Raw genomic sequence first — 24,304 nt, 5'->3', positions numbered from 1 at the left:
CATGTACTTTAGGAATGTAAAACACCGCCCTGCTGATGTGGCCTTGAAAAATCAAAAAGGTCCGGGATTTAACATCATGTGTAGCTTGTGTATAGTGGACAAAAACACAGCTTCAAAGCAAAATGACTCAAAGGCTGAATAATTAGGTCTTTTATAAACATTCATAGTTTTTCAGATAAAAAAAAGTTTTAATAGTGGAGTTTAGAGAATAAATTATTGTTAAAGTCTTTCTATGCATACATATTTTTGTCTAAAGCAATATCACATTGAAAGAACACAATTATAGGATGTAATAAAAAAGCATCTATGGTAATGGAATGTTGCCTCGAGTCCTTACATCCTGTACATACTACATGTATAGCTCTTTTGTGTTTGTTGGGGGGGGGGGGGGGTCTGTATTTAACTTGAATGCAATGAACATGATGAAAATTCAAAACTGATGATTTCTTGAAGGTTGAAGTTATTTTTTTTTAATGATTTTGTGGATTTTGGCCAGTGCACATCTTAAATTTGTTTTGGGGATGAAATGTGGACTTCGATATATTATTTTTTTTTTACAACTTTTAACCATTAGCCATTGGTCAACTTTTGGGCTTAAAGTGATAACAGTAAGATTTTAATGTGTGTCATAAAACTTTAAAATACATGTTACTTAATAATAAAATTACAAAATATATTTAAATGTATACATCAGATGTAGTATCTATATTTTGATACATGCAACTTTCAAACCACCTGAGAAATCTAACCATAACAATAAATAATGCATAGTCAATTTGCAAAAATACATATATTTACAGTATTTAAAAAATATCATTTCTCTGTATAAGACTCAGGATAAGATAGAACATGATTCAGGGGGTCACCGAATCATATGTCTAAATATAGGACAACTAAGAACCAAACATGAACTACATCATGACAAAAATTCTAAAATGTAGATAAATAATTTTTTTCTCTTATATCAAATAATTCATATTTCTAGAAAAAAAAAGTTAAACCTGACAAAGTCATATTATGAATAATCTTGGCCTCTGACTTTGACCTATGACTAAGAGACACCAAAAATCTATATGAGTCTTTCCCAAAATATTCATCCAATCTATGTAATAACTAATAATATGTAGGTTACAAAATATCTATGTTAATGCAACACAATGGTCATATCAATAATCCTAGTCTTGACTTTTAAACAAGTGACTGCATTTTCCTTTGTTTAGCTAGTAAATACAGTCAAATTTCAGCATCTTGAACATCAATATCTCAAATATCATGGATATGTCCAAGTGTTGGAAGTCCCAACCACCTTTTCTTTGTGTTTCAACCTCAAGGTCTCAAACCCTAGGATATCTCCAAGTTTTTTCTTGGTCCCATCAAGTTCAAATTCAAGATAATGAGGTTTGACTGTGTAAAGTCTATATGCTAAAATAAATTAGAGTTAATAACAATTGTGTAAAAGTCATATCAACCATATACACCTTTTGAATTTGACCTTTGACCAAGTGAACTAAAAAACTGAAGATTTTTTTTTCTACCATCCTCCACGTATGTACATGTAGTAGATAAAAAATTGAAAGATACATGTACCCGAGTTATCAGATCAAATCAGAATGATAAGAGGAAAAACAGACAGACATATAGACATTGTGATTACTTAAGTTTACCTGTATCTTCACCTGGGTCATTAATAAAAATTTGACTAGAAATTCTAAATACAGGTATTTAGTTGCCATGCTAACATTTGATTTGCAGTAGTAAGGCATGATGCATTATATGCACTGCATATTACTTCAGCTGTACACTCCATAGCATTTTCACACACAAACAAGGCAGAGAAAAAAAATTGCCTTTAAATCCAAACATCCACAGGAAGAAACATTTCCTTTCCTACTGAGGGTATAAGACTACTTTCATGTTCCATAAAGTGTAATGGCAAGAGCACAATGTGACCTTGGATTTTCTTTAGTTCGTTACGGGCCTGTTCTGGATCAGTCTCAGCTAGAGTTTTCTCCGAGCTGAGTTGATTCAGCTCAGCAAAGCTCAAAACCAAATCAGACGGGATACAATTGAACACCTGTAAACAGAAAACTTTTATAATTATTCATAAATTTCTTTTCTTTATGACAGGTTTTTCAATTATTTTTAACAATGAAAAATTTGAAAAAGCTAGCTGACCTTCAAATCATGACATGATGCTTCATATTTGGATTTCAGATATAAAGTTTCATATGAAATAATTTGATTTTTTACATTTTACATTGGTCAGGATAAAAAAAAATACCAAATTTAAAAATAGAAGCTGAATGAATTTAAACCTTTTGGAAGACACTGGTATTGACAGTGGCCCGTCTGAGGAACACGGATTTATAGAAAGAATCACAGACCGGATCATCTAGGACGGGGTCCCCTACAGGGATACCCATATGTTCACTATGAAAATTAAAAAAAAAGAGACTAGAAATGCAAGTCAGACCAAAGAAATCAGACTGAGCAATGTTAACTTCACACACAAATTCATTGATAGTACAATTCAAATAATCCAATCTGAGATCAAGCATAATTAGGAACATAATTTAAAGCTTTTCCAATAGCAAAGAATGTAAATGAGAATGGAGACATCTTTTTATAAAGATTTTCACAGAAATCAAATCCACCTGAAGAGAGATTTCCGGAGTGAGGTAGCAAACCTCCCGACAAGGTGAGGAACGCCTGCGAACTTTGTTTCCTTTTTGTGGATATCCTGGACCATGACGGCAATCTCACTGTCTCTGTCACCAAGGAGACTGCGATCATTGATGTTAGCAGAACCAATGATGACGGTATCATCGTCAGCGATCAAAAGCTTACTGTGGACATATACCAACTCTGATACCTACAAAGAGGTTCAATGTTAGAAAACATATCTTTTACACAGTATGGCAATGCTAATTTAAATATTGACTACAGTAAAACATGGTTATAGTGAAGTTCCAAGAACCTTCTAATTTACTTCACTATATCATTCTGTAATTTGTCATATCTACATGATACAGATGTTTTTCTTAAGTACCGTAGGACTACCAAATAAACATGTATTTTGGGAAGTAATATATACAAAACATATCTTGGAAAGTATTATATACAAAACACACCTTGGAGTGCTACATTTTTTGGATGAATTGAATTTCAAATATACAGTAAATACATGTACATATAAGCTTTCAGAATAAATGAAAAGCTTTCTGTATACAAGCAACATTGTACAGTGCATATGTAGACTATCTAGACAATGCCTCTCAACAACCAAAAAGTTATCTGGATTGAAAAGTCTGTCACAGAATCTCTATGAAGAAATGCTAAGACTTTAGCACTACCACTTATTACATTGTCCATCATTCTATGAACTGACATCATAACTTGGTGACTTCGATATAGTCTGTTTACATACCAGTTTAGAGGACAGTTCATCATAATTTCGTAATCCACAAAATACAATGTACTTCAGAGGATCAAGAACTGAAATAAATGGAGTGAATTTAAACACCATCACAAACCATATTTATGTATAAGATTTTTTTCAATAATTGTGGAATAAGGTGGTAAATTTAAACTGATAAAGATTTAAAATTCAATCCTGTCTCACCCTCCTTTGACAGCCTCTCCCAGAGGGAACAGGGTCCTTTAGAGATAGATGTGTAGGTGTAATGCGTGACTGTTCTAATGGTATATCCCCCATTTCCCCCTATGTCCCCTTCAAAGGCTGGAAGTAATGGCATGACCACATACACCCGGAAATTTTCTCCATTCCTTGAAAATTAAAACACAGCATATAAACATTAAATTTCAAATAAACTTGTATTACATCTTACTTGTACAGATTTATTTAAAGATACAGTACAGTCTTGTTCATATGTACGCTTGTGTTCCCCAAGCAAATCGTCCAGATTAATGAAGCCTCCAGATTCCTGAAACTGATCTTTTATAATTGATAGATATAACTGATCATTTTGTTCCAAACAAATTTCATCCGGAAGGTGTCTGGATTATTGGAATCCGGATTAATGAGGCTCCACTGTACACAATATTTTTTCTCAATACTTTTTCTGTTTGACTCTGATTTAAGGTTTATTGAGACTATGATAAGATAGATAACTCTTAATGACATAAATATGTATTAATCCTTTATAGATTTGTCAAGTGAAATGTCTTTTTTTGTAATATGCCCCGCTAGCTATGATATAATAGTATTTTACTTAAAAATACATTTCTGACAAAAAATCATAAAAATTAAAGCAACATTTTATATGAGTGAGCAGAGGGTTGATGTACCTTAATGGCCTGATTTATGCATACCTGTGAGCTCTGATGATCCTGTTGAACAAGGCATCCCCAATTTTGTTTTTAATCACAGATTTATCTCCAACTCGAGTTATGAAGAATTGATTCTGCAACACAAATGGTTTAAATGAAACATACATATATATACATTTAAATGTACAGGTGCAGGGCTCAACATTTACTTTTTTGTGCTTGTCCATTTGAACGAATGTCAATGGAATTTACTTTTTACTTGCCAAAGAGTTTTTCGCTAGATGACTTATTGACAATTTAAATTTTGTTTCATCTGAAATAATGTGATCTACTCATTAAGTCTGTTTTGTAATTATTTTGATAAAGTGTTAAATATTAATTCCCTGATTCAGGTTTTTAACCTGACACTGAAACCCATAACTTCATCAGTTCTAGGCAACTATCGGTATCTATTCAATATCAAAAGAAATGAGCAAATCACAAACTTCAATCCAGAACAAGTTTGACAACAAGGATTGAAATTCATCAAGACAATCAGGATCAAATTATTAATGCACTGCTGTCAATTTTTAAACTTCCGATGAAAAGCTAACAGCAACTTTTATTTCTTTTAATTTAATTTCTACTTTTGAAAGTTTTCTTCACAGATCAGACAAGTGCCTGGCATTATTTACTTATCCATTGAAATTTTCAACTGGTACCTGAAAATAAGACAAATGCTGGGCCCCTAATGTGTATATATAGTAAAACATATTACAAGCACGTCAATATAAACCCAGTTTGACAAATAAGGCTGCATACACATACCTCGATGTAAATGTAATGTTTGGCATTTTCAATACAATGTAGACATAACATACCTCGATGTAAATGTAATGTTTGGCACTTTCAATACAATGTAGACATAACATACCTCGATGTAAATGTAATGTTTGGCACTTTCAATACAATGTAGATAAGCAGTCTGTATAGAACACTCTGTAGTTTTAATACCACCAGACCAACCACTCAAACTCCTCAGAATCTAACAAAAATACAAATAAAATGGTTTACTTGAAATAAGAACAGTGAGATGTTCACATTAACAAGATTATTATTTTTTTTATTTCACCCTCATTCAGTAAGCAAATATCTACAAATTAGTTGACACTGTACCAATATTTCTTATTTGTATTCTACAATTCATTGGCTGGATGTAAGTACACATGCAGTGAACTCCTGCCTGACCTACTGACCTGTGTTTTGACCTCGTGACATGACCCCGTTATAGATGGAGGTAGAGTATTATCTTGAGCATAAGCTTTGGGTAACAACAGAGGAAATTCCTTGTTGTTCTTACATTTCTCTTGCTGAAATAATAATGTGAAAATGTTATTGATTAGTTCTACAAAATTTACTTCTCTCAAGTCAAAATAATTGATTTTTAATTTATTGAATAAGAATATAGGCTTCAGCAGCTAATTGTAAGCCAATGAAAGTACTAGCTCTCCTTACAAAGAGAATTTCCAGTTGTCATGTTGATACACGATTTAATAAATATATACATGTTTGTACTTCACTACTCATGTCTAAAATTAAAGATTTTGAAAAACTGTTAAATATTAATTCCAGTAATTTTTACCTTTGTTATATTCCATCGACCAATGAAATGCCTGGAAACATCTCTAGCTGCCTTCCCATAAACCACTGCTCCAATGTCATGCCATGGCATTCGTGGAGTTTTATATCGATCAATAAAATCTGAAATACAATGTGAATATGCAATGAATAACAAAAAGATTGTGACAAAGTTCAAATCCAATTTTCAAATATTGTGACTGTAAATTTACTTGTATAACTTTTTTCACATACAGATACATCATTTTTAATACGAACAATTTCAGTTTTCTTTTTCTTTTTTTTCTTTTTAACATATACTAAAAATTCTTTCTTACGAAATGCTCATCACAGGTTTTTGGAAGGGGAAGCAACTCTAGAGCTTTTACAACTACACTAAATTTAATTTGTTACAATGTACTTGTAACTACAGAGAATACAGGGCAAACAGACCTTCAAATGGAGCATTAAGATCCACGAAGTCCTTGTGTATGTTGTTACAGTAATCCTTGCCTATCCAGAGTTTCGAGGATCCTTTCAGTCCTAATTCATCTATAGCTATCTCACTCTTGGTTCTCTGTATCAATGCTGGCTTCTCAAGGCTGAAAAACAAAACGGTGATTTATATAATACTGCCTTTCTAAAAGAAAGTAAAAAATATATAATCAAGCATGAATATGACAGAAAGCTGAGTTAACATGTATGGAATTTATATTTTTTCAAAAATAACTTGTGCATTGCAGAGTATTTCACTGCAACTAGCAATAGTTTACAGATGTACTTTACTCACAACATTTAAAAATCTTTTACTGATTTGACCTTAATTATTGACCTAAGGTCCTAATACATTAATGTATGAATAACTTTCTTCTGTATCTTTTTAGCAAGTACATGCATGACACTAAAAAAGTCAAAGTACTTTTCCACAAATCAAATGAATGGAATATTTTCCCTGACTTTTTAGTAATTTTGTTGTAAGTATGGAATTGAAAGTTCACTTGGCACCTTTTAAATTCTTTCCTTAAGATTGTCAGTACCTGTTACTGACTTTAACGTTGGCCTTATGTCTACAAATCATATATCATTAATTTATTGGTCAATAAATATCTCTAAAAGTTTACTCCGTAAACACAGTACATCAAATGCAAAACTTTAATTGCCTGTATATTTAACTGACCTGTCCTTTAGATCAAGTGAACTGTCTCTATTGGATCTATCCAAGTGAAACTGAAATATAAAGAGATGTTAGATATACATGAACCAGTATACATATACCTGTAGCTGATATACACAAGTAAGGAATACAGACAAGTATTTATTCTATTTACCGGTATTACCAGTCACTACAATTTCACATTTATTGTTTATACTAAAAAATGTAAGGTTAAAACTTGTCCATTAATACCTACCAGCTTACTAATCTTTGGTGTCAGGGGTTTCTTTTCTTTGGGAAAAGGAACTGGTTCCTGCTGTTGTTGTTTGACGGCTGACTGGAACTTTTGAACATTCAGAACTAGTTTCCACCGATTTAATGCAGTTGGTGATTGAGGTCCACTATCCTCAGTTTGTTCCCCGGTGTTGATATTTATGTTGTTGTTTCGCTCGTGTCCGTGACTAAGAGTCCGGCGTAACTTTCTCATGGCCCAGCTCTCCCTCTTGGTTCCCTTGTCCTGGTCAGCTGTCTCTTGTGTAGATTCTGATTTACCTTCTTTGACACTTGGACTACGCACAATTTGATCAATTAGTTGAGAATCACTAGCTGCCCTATTATTTTCCCTAAAGCTACTCTGATTTTCACTGTTAAGTTTATGATATCCTTTAATCTCTACACCTACATTATGATCATCTTTTTCATCAGAATCAAATATAGCCTCAGAATCCCTTTCAACACCATCACCAGAGAAATGCACCCGTGCTTTCTCATCTTTCGCCTTAAAACTTTTCCCACTTTTTCGATGTAATGCCTCTTGGACGTCTTTCGCACTCATAGAGTACACATCAGCTGTATTTTCACTGATCACGGGTATGTCTTCATCCGACTCTCTCTCCATATACTTCTCTGCATGCTCCGTCGTGGATTCCATCCTTTCCAGTCTGGGTTTGGAATTTTTCTTCAGATCTTTGACTGACTCCGTATCTGATTCTTCTTTTTCTTCTTCACCACTTTCTCTTTTTGATGATGCCTCCACTGAGGAACTATTCCTCTCTGCATAGCTTTTCTGATTGGGGTTTGTTTCACTTGCTGCAGGGTCAGAGTGCACAGTTGCCATGACAACAGTTTGATTCTGAGGTCCTGAACCAATCAGATTCTGCATGTCTTCTGCCTCCAGTGACTGATTGTCATAACTTTTGTCACTATGGTTAGTGCCTGTCCTCTCTCGACCACACACACATTCAGGGTCACTGTCAGATTTTCCCAGTTTTGGACTTGGTGGAGTAATATTTAGAGTAATGCCATTGAGATCCTCTATAATGTCCTCTGACTTAACATTTTCCTTGCTTTTCTGGGCAAAAGCATGGTCATCTGCTTCTGATACCTGAAAATTTTTAAACCTTAATGCTTAATCAGTTCAATTAGTCGTCTTCAAATTAGCTACAAATATGAATTTCAGATATTCAAGTCACATTTAATGAATTTTCAAATATTATTTCATATTATATCAATCCTTAGGTTTAACATTTTTAAAAGTCAAATCCAACAGCACAGATATCTGATAGCAAACCTGGTAATAAATACCACACTACTTAATGCACTGGTCTCTTATGATATTCAAACAAAAATTTTAAATGCATGATAAAATGACTTAAGCTTAGAAACTTAAAATGACTCACCGGTAAGCTGTCCTGTTTCTCTATAACATTCTGGTTGGTATTATCATACGTTATACTCCCTAAATCTGTGAGGGGGTGAGTGTGGTTGTCCCAGCGCCCGTAACACAGGTCCAGTCCCCCCAGGAATGCCACCTTCTGGTCAATGGCCACTATTTTTTCATGGTGGGCCCATAGAAGGACGCCCCCTGCACCGTGGTCTGGGTGACGTAGTACCTGAAAATGTATTTTCATTACTGTTCACCTTTTCTTAATCTAACTTGTACATGCACAAATATAAAAATATTCCAACAGTACACAAATACACACACTATATATACTGAGGGGGGGAAATTACAAATTATTATCAGTATGTTAACTGATTGACATGAAACTACCATCAGAAATCTATATTTTACACATGATACTTGGAATAAGTGTTGTTAGTTTGTTCATGCAAATTCATAACATGAGAAAATTATGCTAAATATGATTATGATCAATCATTTGGCAAAAGTTTTCAGAGTATATGATTTTAATAATACAGAATGACAAAGACAACTGACATTGTTACAAACTGTACCAAACATCCACTGTTTACCTTGATGTTCTCTGGACAGAGGTTGACCAATGTGTGTTTACTGTATGAACTAGACAAGTTAACAGCGATAGTCATCTCCTTGTACAATAACACAAAGATCTTTACTCCGCTTATCTAGATAAAAAAATAGTTATTTGAAATAAAAAAAATAAGCTGTTCTTAATTTTCCCTGACCTTCTTCATATGGAGAAATGGCTGAAGTTTTCATATCTTGATAAATGATTGCATCATAATACACCACAAGTCAAAAACACATTCAGCATAAACAATGTATCCTCCATCACTCTAAAAAAACGTTTTATAATTAAATGTTAGATTTTTAGCCTACCGTAAAGTCGCGAGTATTGGCCGCAATGGTGTAAAAGACGCACCCCCAAAGTTGGGGTGAAAATCCTGAAAAAACCGCAGGTCCTATGTAAAATGCGCATCCAAAAAACGCATAAATTGAATGTGACTTTAATTTTTCTGGTACAGTAACTTAAGATGAAAGTAGGAAAATTTATGAATCTCAAACGAAAGTAGCGAGTCAGCTTTTTTACACTACGTATTATAAGTGTGCATGTGTGAACATTTAAATTTAATCTTTTAAATAATTATCTAACCAGAGATGATAAAAGAAATACCTGATTATTTTCTTTTCAAAGTAATTCCAAGCATGTTATGAAGTTATGCTTACCGGTATAAAGCATAAAAAGCGCGTGTCCGTATTTACGTAAACAAAAATCATACCCAAGCGATATTAGTGTCAAAGGTTTGGCTTTGCGTAATTAAACAGTTCTTGGTATCCATTGATAACTATTTTAGTTAGCTAGTGCAATGAACAATCAGTGCTGTGACCATGATGACGTGCTAATTGAACATTTTAATATTTATGTCTTATGAATATTTTCTTGAATGTTACAAAATACGTTTTTATATGTGCTTCTGACTGAAATATGTTTTAATAAAGTTCTTTTAAAAAACGCGTCGCTTTCATTGCAGGTGTTGAGGTGATAATTGTTAAATAAACAATGGTCATGTCTTACGTGACAGACTGAAGTTATATATAGCAATGACGCGACAACAGAATCCCTAACGATTTGCACTTCTAATTGCATATCTGAAATTTTAAAAAAAATAAAAATAATATATTGAATTATGGATAATTCAGAATATATCACAAAGATTATAGTGGTTGACTCATTTTTAAGTATTAATATATCTATGTCTTAAGCGACATGCAGTTCTTGTATACGATGTAAGTGACGGTAGTTCAAAATGGCGGAATATATGCAATGGAAAAAAAAAAAACAAGCAAAGATCGTTTTTCATTAATATTTTATTTATGAAACGATTATCTATTTTTTTCAACAGGTAGGGTAGATATATATGACTACAACAGGTAGGGCTGACGTATATGACTCTAAAATTAGAGTAATAGTAATAAACTTTGACGTAATTGGTTACAAAGAGTAGGCCTAATCAATTCAAACGGATCGGGAAAGTGGTCCTCGTGACCTGGAAAAAAGGGGGTTGTATTTTGTTCCGATGTATTAAGCGCATCCCTAATTTTAAACAATTTTCTGAAGAAAAAAAGTGTGGCTAATACAAGCGACTTTACGGTACGTTAAGTTATCATTAAGATAATAGCCCTCACCGCTTTCCTTCGTAATATGCTGTCAAGACGCCATTTGTTGCCCTCTGTGATGGGTCTTTTCATGTATATCTCAGGACTGAGCCTAAAAGAAATTGTTTACAAAAATCATTTCTTACATTTTCTTTGTACAATAGTGTACAAATGTACTTTTGATGTACAGTGTATGTAATGCATACACAAATACAAAACAGCACAGTAAAAAATCTCTTAAATTTTGAGATTTAAATTGTGATTATTACAAATTTATTTTTCCCTTGCAATAATGTTTACACATACCACCAATCTGAAATGAAAATTTCCTCTTTAGCATCCTCTAGTGCATCTGCAACTGCTGAGAAATAGGCATCACCATCTATAAACCTACGATTAAGATCAATATTGTCAGTAACTAGCCAATAAAATACACAGAGAGACTGTGGTAAAATTTCAAAAAGAAAAAAAATTCGATTACTGGTCTCTTAAAACAAAAGATGAATGTGTTTTAGAATGTCTACTTCGGAGAAAATTTAACAAATTGACTTAAGTTCACAAAAATGCAAGTATGAAGTTTAAATCTTCTACATGTATGCACAATGGCTTGACAGCTGTAATAATTTGAATAAATTTACCTTATTTACATTATGGATAGATATACATGTATGTGTTGGATTATTCGAGTTATAATCTTTGATCCAATATTCTTGCTTAGAACTCTTTTTCCACTTCCTAAACATACAAGTTTGCCTCCAATATCATGAAAATGAAAATCTTACCAATGCGCATAACTCTTTTCCCGTACAGGAGCAAAAGCCTGGAACCTGGACATGGTCGTGTAATCCTTCCCAGTGGTCTTAGCAACTTCCTCAATGGCTGCCTGCCACTCGTCAGCCTTCCGTCCTGTCCAACACTTAGCTAACAGACATCTGCAAATAAACTAAAGCTTCACTTATATGTAAGTAGTACGTTTTCCGGATTAAGTTAATCTGGATTAACTTAATCAATTGTGGATAAGCCCTGATTTAGATTTTCACATACTAGGGGAGAGTACCTGTTTAGGTTTACAATTTGTAGACCATGTTTGGCCCCAGTTAATCCAAATCCATTCTCCACACAGAAATCAGCATCCAACAGCATGACATCACAGATAACTCCATCCTTGGGACGAACATAAGCCAGATAGGAGTCCTTTAGAAATAGCCATCTATAAGCAGAGCCATTAAGTCATTATATTTTAAAATTAATTAATGGATATAATGAATTATGTTTAAAATGATGCAAAATAGTCCATCCCTGGCAGTTTGTTATAAGCGTCTTTTATTGTACACAGACCTTTTTTTCCACCTCCCGGCCAGATGGAACCTCCTCAGACACCCACAGCAGCCTATACTGATGTGACGACCCCCTGAACATTTCATCACCATCCCCTCTTTTCTCTTCTGGCCAAGTTTTTCAACAAAAGACAAGTGGCTCACTTCAAAAAACTTCAACTGCAAAAGCAAGAAACAACATTCTTAAACATTACACACACACTACTGCAAGAGCAAAAAAATTTAACTTAAACAACACACACAACTGCAAGAGCAAGATATATCTATCTTAAACATGACTTTTATGGGGGCCAAAAATGTGCATGTATCGCATACAGCTTTTACAGTAATATGACTTACCGTTTCTATATGATTTCTGTATACACTGATGCTGACAAGGGCCTGCAGGTAGTCCTCTAGGTGGCGCTACAAAGATTCAGTATACATACAAGCTAAAGCATATTGGATAAATTCAATCGAATGAAAAAGTATATGAATCATTGATTAATAATTTCCTTATCTTTTTAATGATTTTCTAATCTCTGAACCGAAAAGTTTTGCAAAACTAAATTTGTACCTTTCGTTTTTCGTAGTCTTTCTCTGTACGGACCATGATGTCTGGTTTTTTGGGAAATCGTGGAACTTTTCTTGTTCCATGGAGAGACTGTCTTCTTTCTTTGTGACTGTTATAAAAAGATCACATATTTAAATTTAAATTAAATTTATTTAAAAACAACAACAATGGGGCAGGAGAATTAGGAACAATGATACTCAAATACTACAGTTATTTGGTACAATCTATAAATCATTCAGGTAATAAATAATAAAGTCTTGCATTTTGACAATAATATCAATTTAAATTTCTTTTCAAGAGCATACATTGCATGAATTCTCTTCTTTTTTTGCTGGTTAAAAAAATTTTCAAGCATGGCTTTTAGAAGCCATATACACAGTAAAAAATTGTAACTATTAAAATGAACTTTAAAGTACTGGTATTTTTAGATTTATATATATTATACATGTAATTATTCAAAAATATGTCCTCAAATATGAATATGCATCTATTTATTATTCCAATAAAGGACAAACCAAATTTGAGTGAATGCATATGTTTTGGTAATTCAGCTAGGTAATGCAATAACCATTCATTTTACTTATGGTCCTTAAGGTGTGCATACAAACTGTTCTTTTCTTTTCTATTTTGCTTAATTTTCATCTGATCATGGATCCAAAATAAATCTTCAATCTTAATTTCAAAAATCACAATTTTACCATGTAATAAATCTCATCATAAAAACCTAAAAATCCATAAAATACTTTATTAATAATTGTTACCAAGGATACCACATGATAACTCAAACTTCCAAATGATATGGATTAGAACAAAAAATAATTCACGTTTAATGATCTAAAGCAAGAAAGAAAATAAATAAAAGTTATGAATGGGGAATAAAAGTGACAGAAAATCTATAAACAACAGAGGGCTATAAACAAGGCTTGTACTGTCCTATCTATCTATATATACTGTGGGAAGTGGCATACACAAAAATGCCTCAGTCTCATCACTGTCACCATGGTAACCATTGTTCTTCTGATAATCAATTTTGGAATCTACTGAAAGATATCTTTTACATATCATATATTATTTTTACATGAAATCAAATTTTTAATGAGTCTGTGTCGAGTAACAAACTCATTTGTTTCTATTGCTGACATTTTCTTGTACATGTAGTTCTTGCATATTAGAAATTAAACAGTTTCAATTTAGCTTGCAATCCATGCTTTCTTATTTTCTTACAGGTAATGAAATAAAAAATATAATACAACTATTCACTGGCTATTTCCCGAGGTGCAGCTGGGGGGAAATAGTTGCTGTCTTGGGGGGAAAATTAACTCCCTATTAACGTCTGAAAATGTATTAGTTAGTAAATAGACCTTTTATTATACTAAAGCACACTTTACTTGTGTCACGTCACAATCTAGATAAAACCATAAGAGTTCTGAGATGAAACGCAAGGGAAATCGAATGCTGCCGGTGATTAGTTCAATGACTATTCCATGGGCAAATAGCACAAAAACTATTCCAGGGTAGGGACTGTTTAGAAAAAATAGCAGGTTTACTCGTCATATTGGACATGTACATAAATTGACGTATTCAAAATTTAGCGCAGTCACTGGGTATTGAGTGGTTAGCGTAATCATGAATTAGCGTTAAACACATCCACGCTATGTATTTATATATGAATTATTGAACGGTATTCATGAATTAGTGAATTGTTGACCACGCCAAACCTGCTAAAATATTAAGCTCGCTTTTTTAAGTACACATACAGTATTTTATAAAGAAAAAGTTCATCGAGGTATAACAACATACGCTATTCATTAAAATGTTCGTTGTTATATTGAGACTCTGTAAGGATCATCTTTATTTGTCAGCATCCATAATCATGTATAAAATATGTTCTTTGTAATAATATTTGCATAGATCACCATAAAACTGTTCATGCAGTCTGCAGTCAATATGATCCTGATAATAAAACATTTCTGAAAGATAATCAATTCTCACAATTGGTTTCAACTCCTAGGACTGGGACAGATTGTGACTCCAGTTTTCAGTCTATCATAACAATTCTTATCCTTTCCTGAACTTTGTACAAAATCATTACATCTATTATCATTTCCTCTATACAGCAGTTTAATGTACTATTATAATTTTAAAATGGAAAGATTTATATCTCTCCATCATCGATTTCTCAATAAATCAAATGTAACAAGCACATTCATTTGTATTAAGTACACTATTATTTAACACAAAATTGTCCATGCATGGATAACTATAAACAATTTTGTATATTTTAAATTCAAAAATCAATTTTAATGAACACAGTGTCAGAACAAGAGGCCCATGGGCCGCATCATTCACCTGAGCACTTTGGCTTGGTAGAGCAGAAATCAGTGCAGCACTGATTCAGTATTGAAAAGTTTAAATATACATGTATAAGTGGTCCAAACCTACTCCCCGGGGGAGGGGAGGGAGGGGCATAATTTGAACAAAGATGAATCTTCACTAACTGAGGATGCTGCCATATTTCTTTGATTAATCATGGTTTTCGAAGATTTTTAAAGATTTTTTTACTATATGAAATTGATTTTCTATTGTGGGCCCCACTCTTACCCCTGGGATCACGATTTTGAAAAACTATATCTACATTACCTTAGAATGCTTCTGTATTAATATGACTTCTCATGGCATTGCTGTTCTTAAAAAGAAGAATTTTAATGATTTTTCCATTATAATTCTATTTAAAACTGTGATCATCCATTGTGGCTCCATCCTACCCCCTTGGGTCATATTTTAAACATACTTGTCATAATGAATCTACATTACCTGAGGATGGTTCCATATAAATGTAACCAACCATGGCTTTGTTGTTCATGAGAAAAAGATTTTTAAAGATTTTTCCTATGCATAACTATGTAAAACTTTGATTGCCCATTGCGGTCCCACTTACCCCAGAAGCCATAATTTGAACAAATTTGAATCTTCACTACCTGAGGATACTTCCATATTAATATGACCAATGGCTTTATTGTTCTTAAAAGAAGATTTTTAAAGATTTTTCCTATATATTCCTTTGTAAAACTTTGAAACTCATTGTCAGTGGCTCTTCCTTACCCCCCGGTCATGATTTGAACAAACTTGAATCTACACTACCTGAGGATGCCTCCATATAAAAATGACCAATCATGGCTTTGCTGTTCTTGAAAAGAAGATTTTTTTTAAAATTTTCCCATGCATTCCTATGTAAAACTTTAATCGCCCATTGTGGTCCCACCAGGATGCATGATTTGAACAAACTTGAATCTAAACTACCTGAGGATGTTTCCACATAAGTTTCATCTTTCCTGGCCCAGCGGTTCTTGAGAAGATTTTTAAAAGATGCTATTAATTTTTCATTAATTCCTAATCATCTCCCTTTGAAAGAGAACGTGGCCCTTCAGTTGAACAAACTTGAATCCCCTTCACCAAAGGATACTTTGTGGCAAGTTTAGTTGAAATTGGCCCAGTGGTTCTTGAAAAGAAGTAAAAAATGTTTACAAACATTTACAAAAGTTTACAAGCAGACAGACAGGCAGACGTTGGACAAAATGTGATCAGAAAAGCTCACTTGAGCCTTCAGTTCGGGAGACCTGAAAAGGCAATGGAAGATTTATTTACTATGTATATTTTATCATTTATATGTGTAATATTTGAAAAAAAATTTAAAAAATGTTTTTTTCTTTAATTTCTTTCAAATATGAGAATGTTTTCATTTCTCTTTTATCAGTCTGTTATTATCCATGGTGAAAAATCCTAACAACACTTCAAAATTCATCTGGAAATATTTATTTATTCAAATTTTGCTGTATTAGCTGTCGTTAGGCCTTAATAATACCATCTTACAAAGTGCATCAGCTGTTTTGTATAAGCTTCCTGTGTGCATTATTGTACCCCTACAATCTTTGGAGCCCATTATCGTTTCATCTCTGTTATTGATTGATCAAATTTAAAAAGATCTACTTTCATTACCCCAAGAACAATTCACAAGATTGTCATAAACATGTACATGTATCATTATAACTTAATTCTGAAATGAATTCTACACTCATCAGAAATAATATCAATTTCTCACTTGGCAACCTACATGATGACAAAACAAAAACTGACACTGTCATATCTATAGCATCAGTTTATCTCTTTCTAAATGCAGGTATACACACAGTATTTGCATGTCCAATAAAAACTGATACAAAACGAGAAAGAAAACAATCTTTGTTGGAAATAATCAATACTTTACAATTATACAAAATTCCGAATTCTTCAATAATTTAACACTATTTTTTTTTTCTAAAACCATTAACAAAATTGATTTTTTTTTAAGACTTGAAACATGTGCTTTATACAAGGAAGTGAAATTAATTGTTGGGGGAGTGGTGCATGTGTTTGTGAAGATGGGACAGAAACAGAAAATCTGACAAGAGCTATCAACTACAGTCATAAACTCATTGATATCTGTTTGCAGAAGAAGTGTCCAAGGACTTGAACAAATACTTAAGCTATTTCAATTTCCAATAATCAAATGTATTAACGCACTTCAGGTCAATGAATAAATCAAATCAAATTTAAATCTGTGTCCACAGGCATTTCCAATTGCATGGGAGCACTCATTTTTCAAATATAATGGAGCAAAAAAGAAGGAAAATAAAACAGCAGCCGAAATAAGCTAATTACAATAAAAGTACATAAACATGGTGAAATATTTCACTAATTGTTTACACAGATTTATCAATCTTAGTCACCATGCACTGGGATCACTATAATTGTGTGTGCTCCATGTCAACTGTGGTGTTCCATGGTGGTTTTGGCAAAGATAAATCTCTGTAAGGTTTTCAAATGCTGTGTCCAAGTCAAAACATTGTTAATAAAATAAATATAATTTGGAATTTTGAATGGCTGGTGCAAATAATGGTACAGATCTTAAATTAATTCAAAAATGTTTTTAAATACATTTTAAAAAAAAAAAAAAAATCAAAGAAATTGTTTGGATTTTGTGACATGCAGAGATGGGAAGACTCACTAGCCTAACAGTTACCTTGGAAACCTAGGAAAACAGAAGATATTTACAAATAAACCTTAATGATCTATACAGCTCATATATATATCTACACATATTTATACCACACAACATCACATGCATAATGTTAGATCACATAACACATGTATGCAATTAAATACCCTGTTATAATATCTATGTCCAAAATAAAGAGTTGTAAAACTAGGACTTCCTATCTAATTAATAATATATGAGAAATGTAACTTATTCTTAATATTTTGTGGTATCAGAGAGAAATTTTATGCAATGAATGTAAATCACCTCTGCATATACATAATAACATATACATGTATATGTTTAAAGCTGTATAGAATTTCACTAAAATAGTATAAACATGAATTATGAAGATTTCTTCTTCTTTTTTTTTCCAGTTTTAAGAATATAATTGTATTGTTGTTGTAAGATTTCTTCCAATAAAGCTGTGTATATAAAAATTTCTGAAGGATATTAAAGCACAATTTTTTTTTTTGAGATACATTGTTTTCAGAAATATGAAACAGAAACCTACAATATTTTACCCATATGTATAACATTGATTCATTCATAAACATGGGGTCTGAAACTTACGCCTTGCTTGGGACAGGGAATTTGTGCTTCATCCGGAACAATCGTAAGTGCTGATGTAAGTTGGCAAAGTGTTTGTACCGACGTTTCACTGTCCATTGGAATGTGCCGTGTTTAACTTGAATTGTATACCTACAATAAAATGACCAGGTATTAGATTATTGCATTCAGAATGTACATTATTCAGTACACGTTTCTTGATGAATAACTAAATACAGTAAAACATGCTTATAGCAAAGTGCCAGGGACGAACAGTTTTGCTTCATATAAATAATGTAATTCATTCTATCTGTTAAGTTCAAAATTCATTTTAAAACCTCAGGAAATGAAAATCACTTTGCTGTAATCATGAATTTGCTTAAAAAGCATGTTCAATATAAATGTGTTTTACTGTATTAGCTATTATGGAGGAAAATAGAGTCCATAATATCAGTAGCCTATCAAGCAGGAAGTCAGTAGTTTTACACCATTCTTCATCTTCAAAGAAACCAAAAAAAAAAAAAATTATTCATCTTGAATTCATATATGATGTAATTCTTAATGATGTGCAATGATAACGACTTTTTTGTTTCTTCATCTAAACACACATAATCATTCTTAGCACACACACACAAAAAATTATAATTGATATCTGATTCAGCAAAATAATTTTGAAGAAAAAAGAAAATATTTTTGCATCAGAAGCACTTAAAAAGGCTTTTGATCATCAGTATAACTGTTTGATCAATGGAACCTAAAATTACAGCATTGATCTTCTAACAACAACACAGAGAGATGGGTTATAAAAGCAGGTATAAATGTACAGACTATCATTTGTACCTGTATAGGAGTGTACCCTCCAACTGGTTTGAAATGGCATAAAAGAATGTAACAGCATACTGCAACTGTTACAACATATACCCTAAAGCAGGAAAATTTTCAAAACATAGCAGAGCATATGCTTTAGAGATGTTAAACTGACAAAATTATTGATGTAAAATCAAGAAGTCACTCTATTTATATTCAGGATCTTAGATTCACTTTAAGATATACCAAATTCAAAAGTCTGCTCACAAAGCCTTTAAAATATGATATAACTTTTGATTTTTACTTTTACTTTTAATGAGGAGGTGGGGAAAGTCTAAATCTGCTCACATTACCACATTTGAAAGATGTAATAATATTCTCAGAAAAGAGCAAATTAAAGGCACATATTTATAACATCATTGCTGTATACAATTAAGTTTTATGACATAAAAATTCACCCTGGCAAGCATTCAAATTACTTTCTTCCTCAGAAATTACCTAATCAGCATCATATTATTGCAAGGAAATGCCCATATTGGAGTTCCTTCATACATAAATGATATCCCAGCAGAATTGCTCTGAAAATGCCTTTATTAGATCTATCAGCTCAGAAAAGGAACTAAAGCTAAACGCCATCATTTAATTTGATTCTCTGGGAATATAGACTTATAAGGTATTTGTCATTGACAGTATTATTAAGGATTTTCTAGAGGCCCCTGAAGGCCTTCCCTTCCTGTTAAGCAGCTGCAGTCTTAAACAACTTGAAATAAAAATTCATCCAGAGTCACAGTAAAATATGCACATAAATAAGTTAATACATAATGAACTTGCTTGATTTTGAAATCCAAAAGATACATAGTTGCTGACTAATACAAATAATGCATTTAATCGAGTCGATTGTTTGGAGTAAAGTGTATGTTCTTTACGTATTTTATCTTTTCTATAGTTTGCAAGGCTACTCAAGCCAAACAACTGAATCTAATACTCTACTTCATGTGCACTTCTATAGATTCTGTTGATTTTTCACTGGAAACACATACCTTATAGGTCCTCTGATTGAACATTAAAATATTTTTGTTATGATATAGGAGATGGAATATTGATGATAGCTGCATTAGCAGATAAATTTTAATGTGAGACAAACTAAACAATTTAAAATTCATCAAACACTTTTATTCACTATAATGCAGTGGTAAGAGCATTTGTTCTGGTCGCAATGTAAGAAGTTGATCCTTATGTCGGGGTTTCGAATCCCACTGCGAGACATGGAGACTGATCCTTCGGATAAGACCATATAAATCGAGGTCCCATGTCACAATAGGTGCTGGCATGAAAAAGATCCCTCACCGCTCAATGGCCCTGAGTTCCGAGTATAGGTTTGAAATTTGCAACCCTCCACCAGCAAGTGGTGGCTTCTCAATATGAGTGAAAAATTCTTGAAAGGGATGTTAAACAAACAAACAAATTTATTCACTATAAACTGATCATCTGTTTTGATTCTTTAGTTATAAAAGACTCTCTAAAAAAAAAGTCCTCATTTTTTTAATTGAAAATCAAGAGATATTTGAAATACGAAGCACCCTTAGGGATGTTTCCTTTTTCACCTTTTTTTCTGAATATTATCTTGACACAATATATGAATCACAGAATGTTGAACTCTGCAGATTGACTTTATACTAAGTAAACTTTTCTTTCTAATGTAAGCGTATCACATGTGATGCAATAGTATAGTCAACATTATATTTTTTTTTAGTGAAGACCACAAAACATAAAATTATATGTACAGTTGAACTTCAGTATCTCAGACAAAGATATTTAGAATATCTGGCATACATTTAAGTAAGTTAAAATCCCCAACTACTTCTTCTTAATCTATTTTAATTTTAGTTTTTTGAATATTCCGATACCTCAAAGTTTTCCTTGGCTCAATCAAGTTCAAAATAACAAGGTTTGACTGTAAATGTAATCTTTATCAATGAGATCAGCCTCTAACATGATAGAGAACTTACAAGTTTGGATTGAAGAGTTTGGTATGAGCGTCCACTCGTTCAGCTTCTATTACTTTGACCTCTACGTCGGTCCGCGGGATCCAACAGTTTGTCCTTAATGTTGTAAATGGAATCGGTTTGTTGTGAATGGTGGAAAATGGATAGTTTGGTACTAAAATATGAAAGAGAATTTACATTGTGCAAATATTCCACAGAAAACTTTACATGCAGGGAGTGCTTGAAAATAAAACAGTAACATCACACAAATGACTTCATTTAAAGATTACAACCTTGATTCATATGTATAAGCAAGTTTTATGTATTATATATATATGAGGGTTGTTCGGAAAGTTTGTGGACTTCTGTCATATCTTTTTTATTTACCGTCATATGTTATCCAAATTTGGTAGAAATATTTTAACAATAAATCTAAATGATTTGTATTAAAATTTTCAGAAATATCATGATTAATTTAAAACTTATCCATAATTAAAAACTGCAAAAATCGAATCGCGGCGCAGGTCAAACTTTAGTAATTTACAAACAATACACTAAATAATGTCTGTAGTCATCTTCTCTGCAAAATGGAGCAAAAACAAAAAAATCCTAGACGGTTAAATTAAGAACTGTTACATCGATTCGTATTCCAAATTATGGCTTAATATTTTGCTTCGGTAAAAAGAAATCAATTTGAGAAGATAGGTAGTCCTCATTGAAAACGATAAAAACGAGAACATAGAACGTCACGGAGCAGCGGATAACGATGCAGTTTTGTGTTATACTCGGGGAAAATCCTGAATAAACGCTAAAAATTAGAAGGAATCAGAAAATATGCCACAAGCGAGTAGTGCATGTGTGTGTAAATGGTACATGCGGTATTTGAGTGACAGAGACTCTGTATCGGATGAGGACAATCTGTGAAGAAACGGTTTAACTGTAAAAATCTGAACGAAAACTTTTAAAAGTTGGGACGTCATGGAAAGACGTAGGTGCTTCAGAGTTGCTGATCTTGTGAAAGCACAGTTAAGCGGTAAAAGAAATTAAACATTAACAAAGGAAATTATAAAATGAGAACAATTGTTAGAAAAATAAATGTCAAGTGATTGAAAAAGGTTTTTAATACGTGGGTATTGGACTATACTGTGTGAATGTATAGGGATAGAATTTTTAAGAAACTCTTGACGCTATGTTTTTGACGTTACATTGCTTTTAAGTGTGCGCCGTGGTTACAAAACATGTTGATTTTAAAATGAAGTAAATTAATTTCTATCAAATCGAATGGAATGAAATTTCACAGATCAACAAAACAAATATTTTTACACATGATATTGTGCTTATCTTAAATTTCTTGGAAGTAGTATAACAAAGATTGACATCGTCCACGAACTTTTCGAACAACCCTCGTATTAATATACAGTACATGTAATATCAATGTATAGTTTAATTAAGGTGATTGGATCCTGCACGGGTAGATGAACAGATGGTCAAACTGATATGATACACACAGAACTTATTTTAGAAGCATTAAAAAGAGTTCAAATTTTTGGATCTGATTTTGATCATATTAATTCGGTTAACCATCATGATGACCAATGCCTATAATAATTTATGCCTGAATTTCAGTGTGTTGTTTCTGGGACAAAAGGACTTAATTGGCATAAATCAGTACTTTGCATTAGACTTTAGTATAAATTCAAACACAGAAACTTACTCTTAGCCAATACATGTGTACTTAAAATTATTAATATTACATGTATACTGAATAAGCACATGTAACCAATCATACATGTATAATAAGTTAACAATACAATCATTGTAAGATTCAAACTTAATTACTAACATCCTGTTAGTGTACAAGCTATAGTGTTTCATATCAGCTATAATTCATGCTTCCAAATTTCAATTTTTACAGATCTACATATTTAAATCATGGACAATAAAAAATGAAGAAATTTCAGCTGGAAATAAATGTCATGTTCCTTTACTTATTATATAATTCCATTGACTTCAACACAATTGGTGAACAAATTCTAATTATTTGCTAGGAACTGTTAATGAGCACTTCCTCCGTTACACAATATAATTCTTATTGAACCAGGTTTGGCTGCCTCCCATTTCAAGGCTGCATTCAAGATCCTATAGGAGTATAGCAGCTACATAGATCTATGAAATCTACGTAGCCACTTCAACCTTGAATGATATGCTAGCCTAGCCATAATTATAGCAATAATTCATACGGTGTGATCAATAAGACCTTAGATATCTAGCCTATAGCTGCTATGCTAGGGCTACAATCTTGAAAGCAGCCAAGATAATATAGTACCACTGCAATGAGTGTTCTCAAATCCTTTATGCATAAAGCATATATATTTATTTCGCTTTTTCTACTTACAATGCTGACCCGATTCGTCCGGATAATCGAAAAGATCGACCTCTCCAACACTTGTATCCTCCGTGAATTGAAAGTCCGGTAGTTCCTCAAAATCGTCATCATCATCGCTAAAATAAGAAATAGAACGTAAAAAGTCTGGAAAGGAGTCGTAACGACATATTTTCTCTGGGTCCAGTAGAGGATTGGCGTCTGTCATGATCTGACCATTGAAGGATCATACACCTGTATAGTAACTACCAGTAAACATCGGTAACCTTCTTTCTCTGAACTTTGATGAAAGTTGACCTATATTGATATACCGAGCCCGACTGAAAAGAGAGTCGGAAATACGCACCCGATATTTATAGATAGAGAATACTCCCATCTTTTCCCCTCTCATCTCCCCCCTCCAAAAAAGCTTGTTCAATGTCTTAATTCTCATGGTTCTCATGGGTCCTGCTTATATACATTTGACAAGATTGAAAATTTGGTTAAATCTATTTAAGGACAGATGATACATACAAACTTTTATCAAAAATCCTGAAAATAACAACCTAAGAAATATTGATATGAGTAAAATGAATAAGTTTAACCGCACAGATTTTATCTTTTATTCGAAGTTTCACAATAATGGGATTTTAAGTGACAAAATTTTGTATAGATTAATAAGGATGGTTTCAGAAAGGTAAAATTTTAAAGATCATGAAAAGTTTAGAATGTCTTA

At 32.7% G+C, this 24,304-nt stretch overlaps 1 protein-coding gene across 1 annotated transcript; it reads right to left on the bottom strand.

The window, feature by feature from the left end:
• Positions 1–1,773: 1,773 nt before the first annotated feature.
• Positions 1,774–23,857, bottom strand: LOC133185392 (phospholipase D1-like). The gene is made up of 24 exons (XM_061320565.1): positions 23,602–23,857; positions 21,231–21,381; positions 18,439–18,567; positions 12,795–12,900; positions 12,578–12,643; positions 12,240–12,397; positions 11,959–12,111; positions 11,684–11,833; positions 11,208–11,291; positions 10,932–11,013; positions 9,296–9,409; positions 8,715–8,931; positions 7,296–8,413; positions 7,064–7,113; positions 6,340–6,488; positions 5,912–6,030; positions 5,526–5,639; positions 5,204–5,314; positions 4,333–4,424; positions 3,623–3,786; positions 3,428–3,495; positions 2,655–2,872; positions 2,316–2,430; positions 1,774–2,074 (listed from the first exon to the last, which is right to left on the bottom strand). The coding sequence occupies exons 1-24, from the start codon at positions 23,795–23,797 to the stop codon at positions 1,850–1,852; spliced, it is 4,149 nt and encodes a 1,382-aa protein (XP_061176549.1). The 5' UTR covers positions 23,798–23,857; the 3' UTR covers positions 1,774–1,849.
• Positions 23,858–24,304: the final 447 nt, after the last annotated feature.

The sequence above is a fragment of the Saccostrea echinata genome, unplaced genomic scaffold (genome assembly GCF_033153115.1).
Source record: "Saccostrea echinata isolate AGI-Se365-2 ecotype Australia unplaced genomic scaffold, CSIRO_AGI_Sech_v1 ptg000012l, whole genome shotgun sequence".
Classification (NCBI taxonomy): Eukaryota; Metazoa; Mollusca; class Bivalvia; order Ostreida; family Ostreidae; genus Saccostrea; species Saccostrea echinata.
Note: the sequence above shows the minus strand (reverse complement) of the source record. Positions and strands in the feature narration are given on the sequence as shown.

Bases quoted from the DNA above. Each gene is read 5' to 3' on its own strand.
- LOC133185392 (XM_061320565.1), bottom strand. From the start codon at position 23,797: ATGACAGACGCCAATCCTCTACTGGACCCAGAGAAAATATGTCGTTAC. The intron at 12,398-12,577 runs GTAAGTCATATT...TTGCTTTTGCAG, and splicing joins ACAGAAATCATATAGAAACG to TTGAAGTTTTTTGAAGTGAG. The intron at 2,431-2,654 runs GTGGATTTGATT...TAATTTTCATAG, and splicing joins CTCCGGAAATCTCTCTTCAG to TGAACATATGGGTATCCCTG.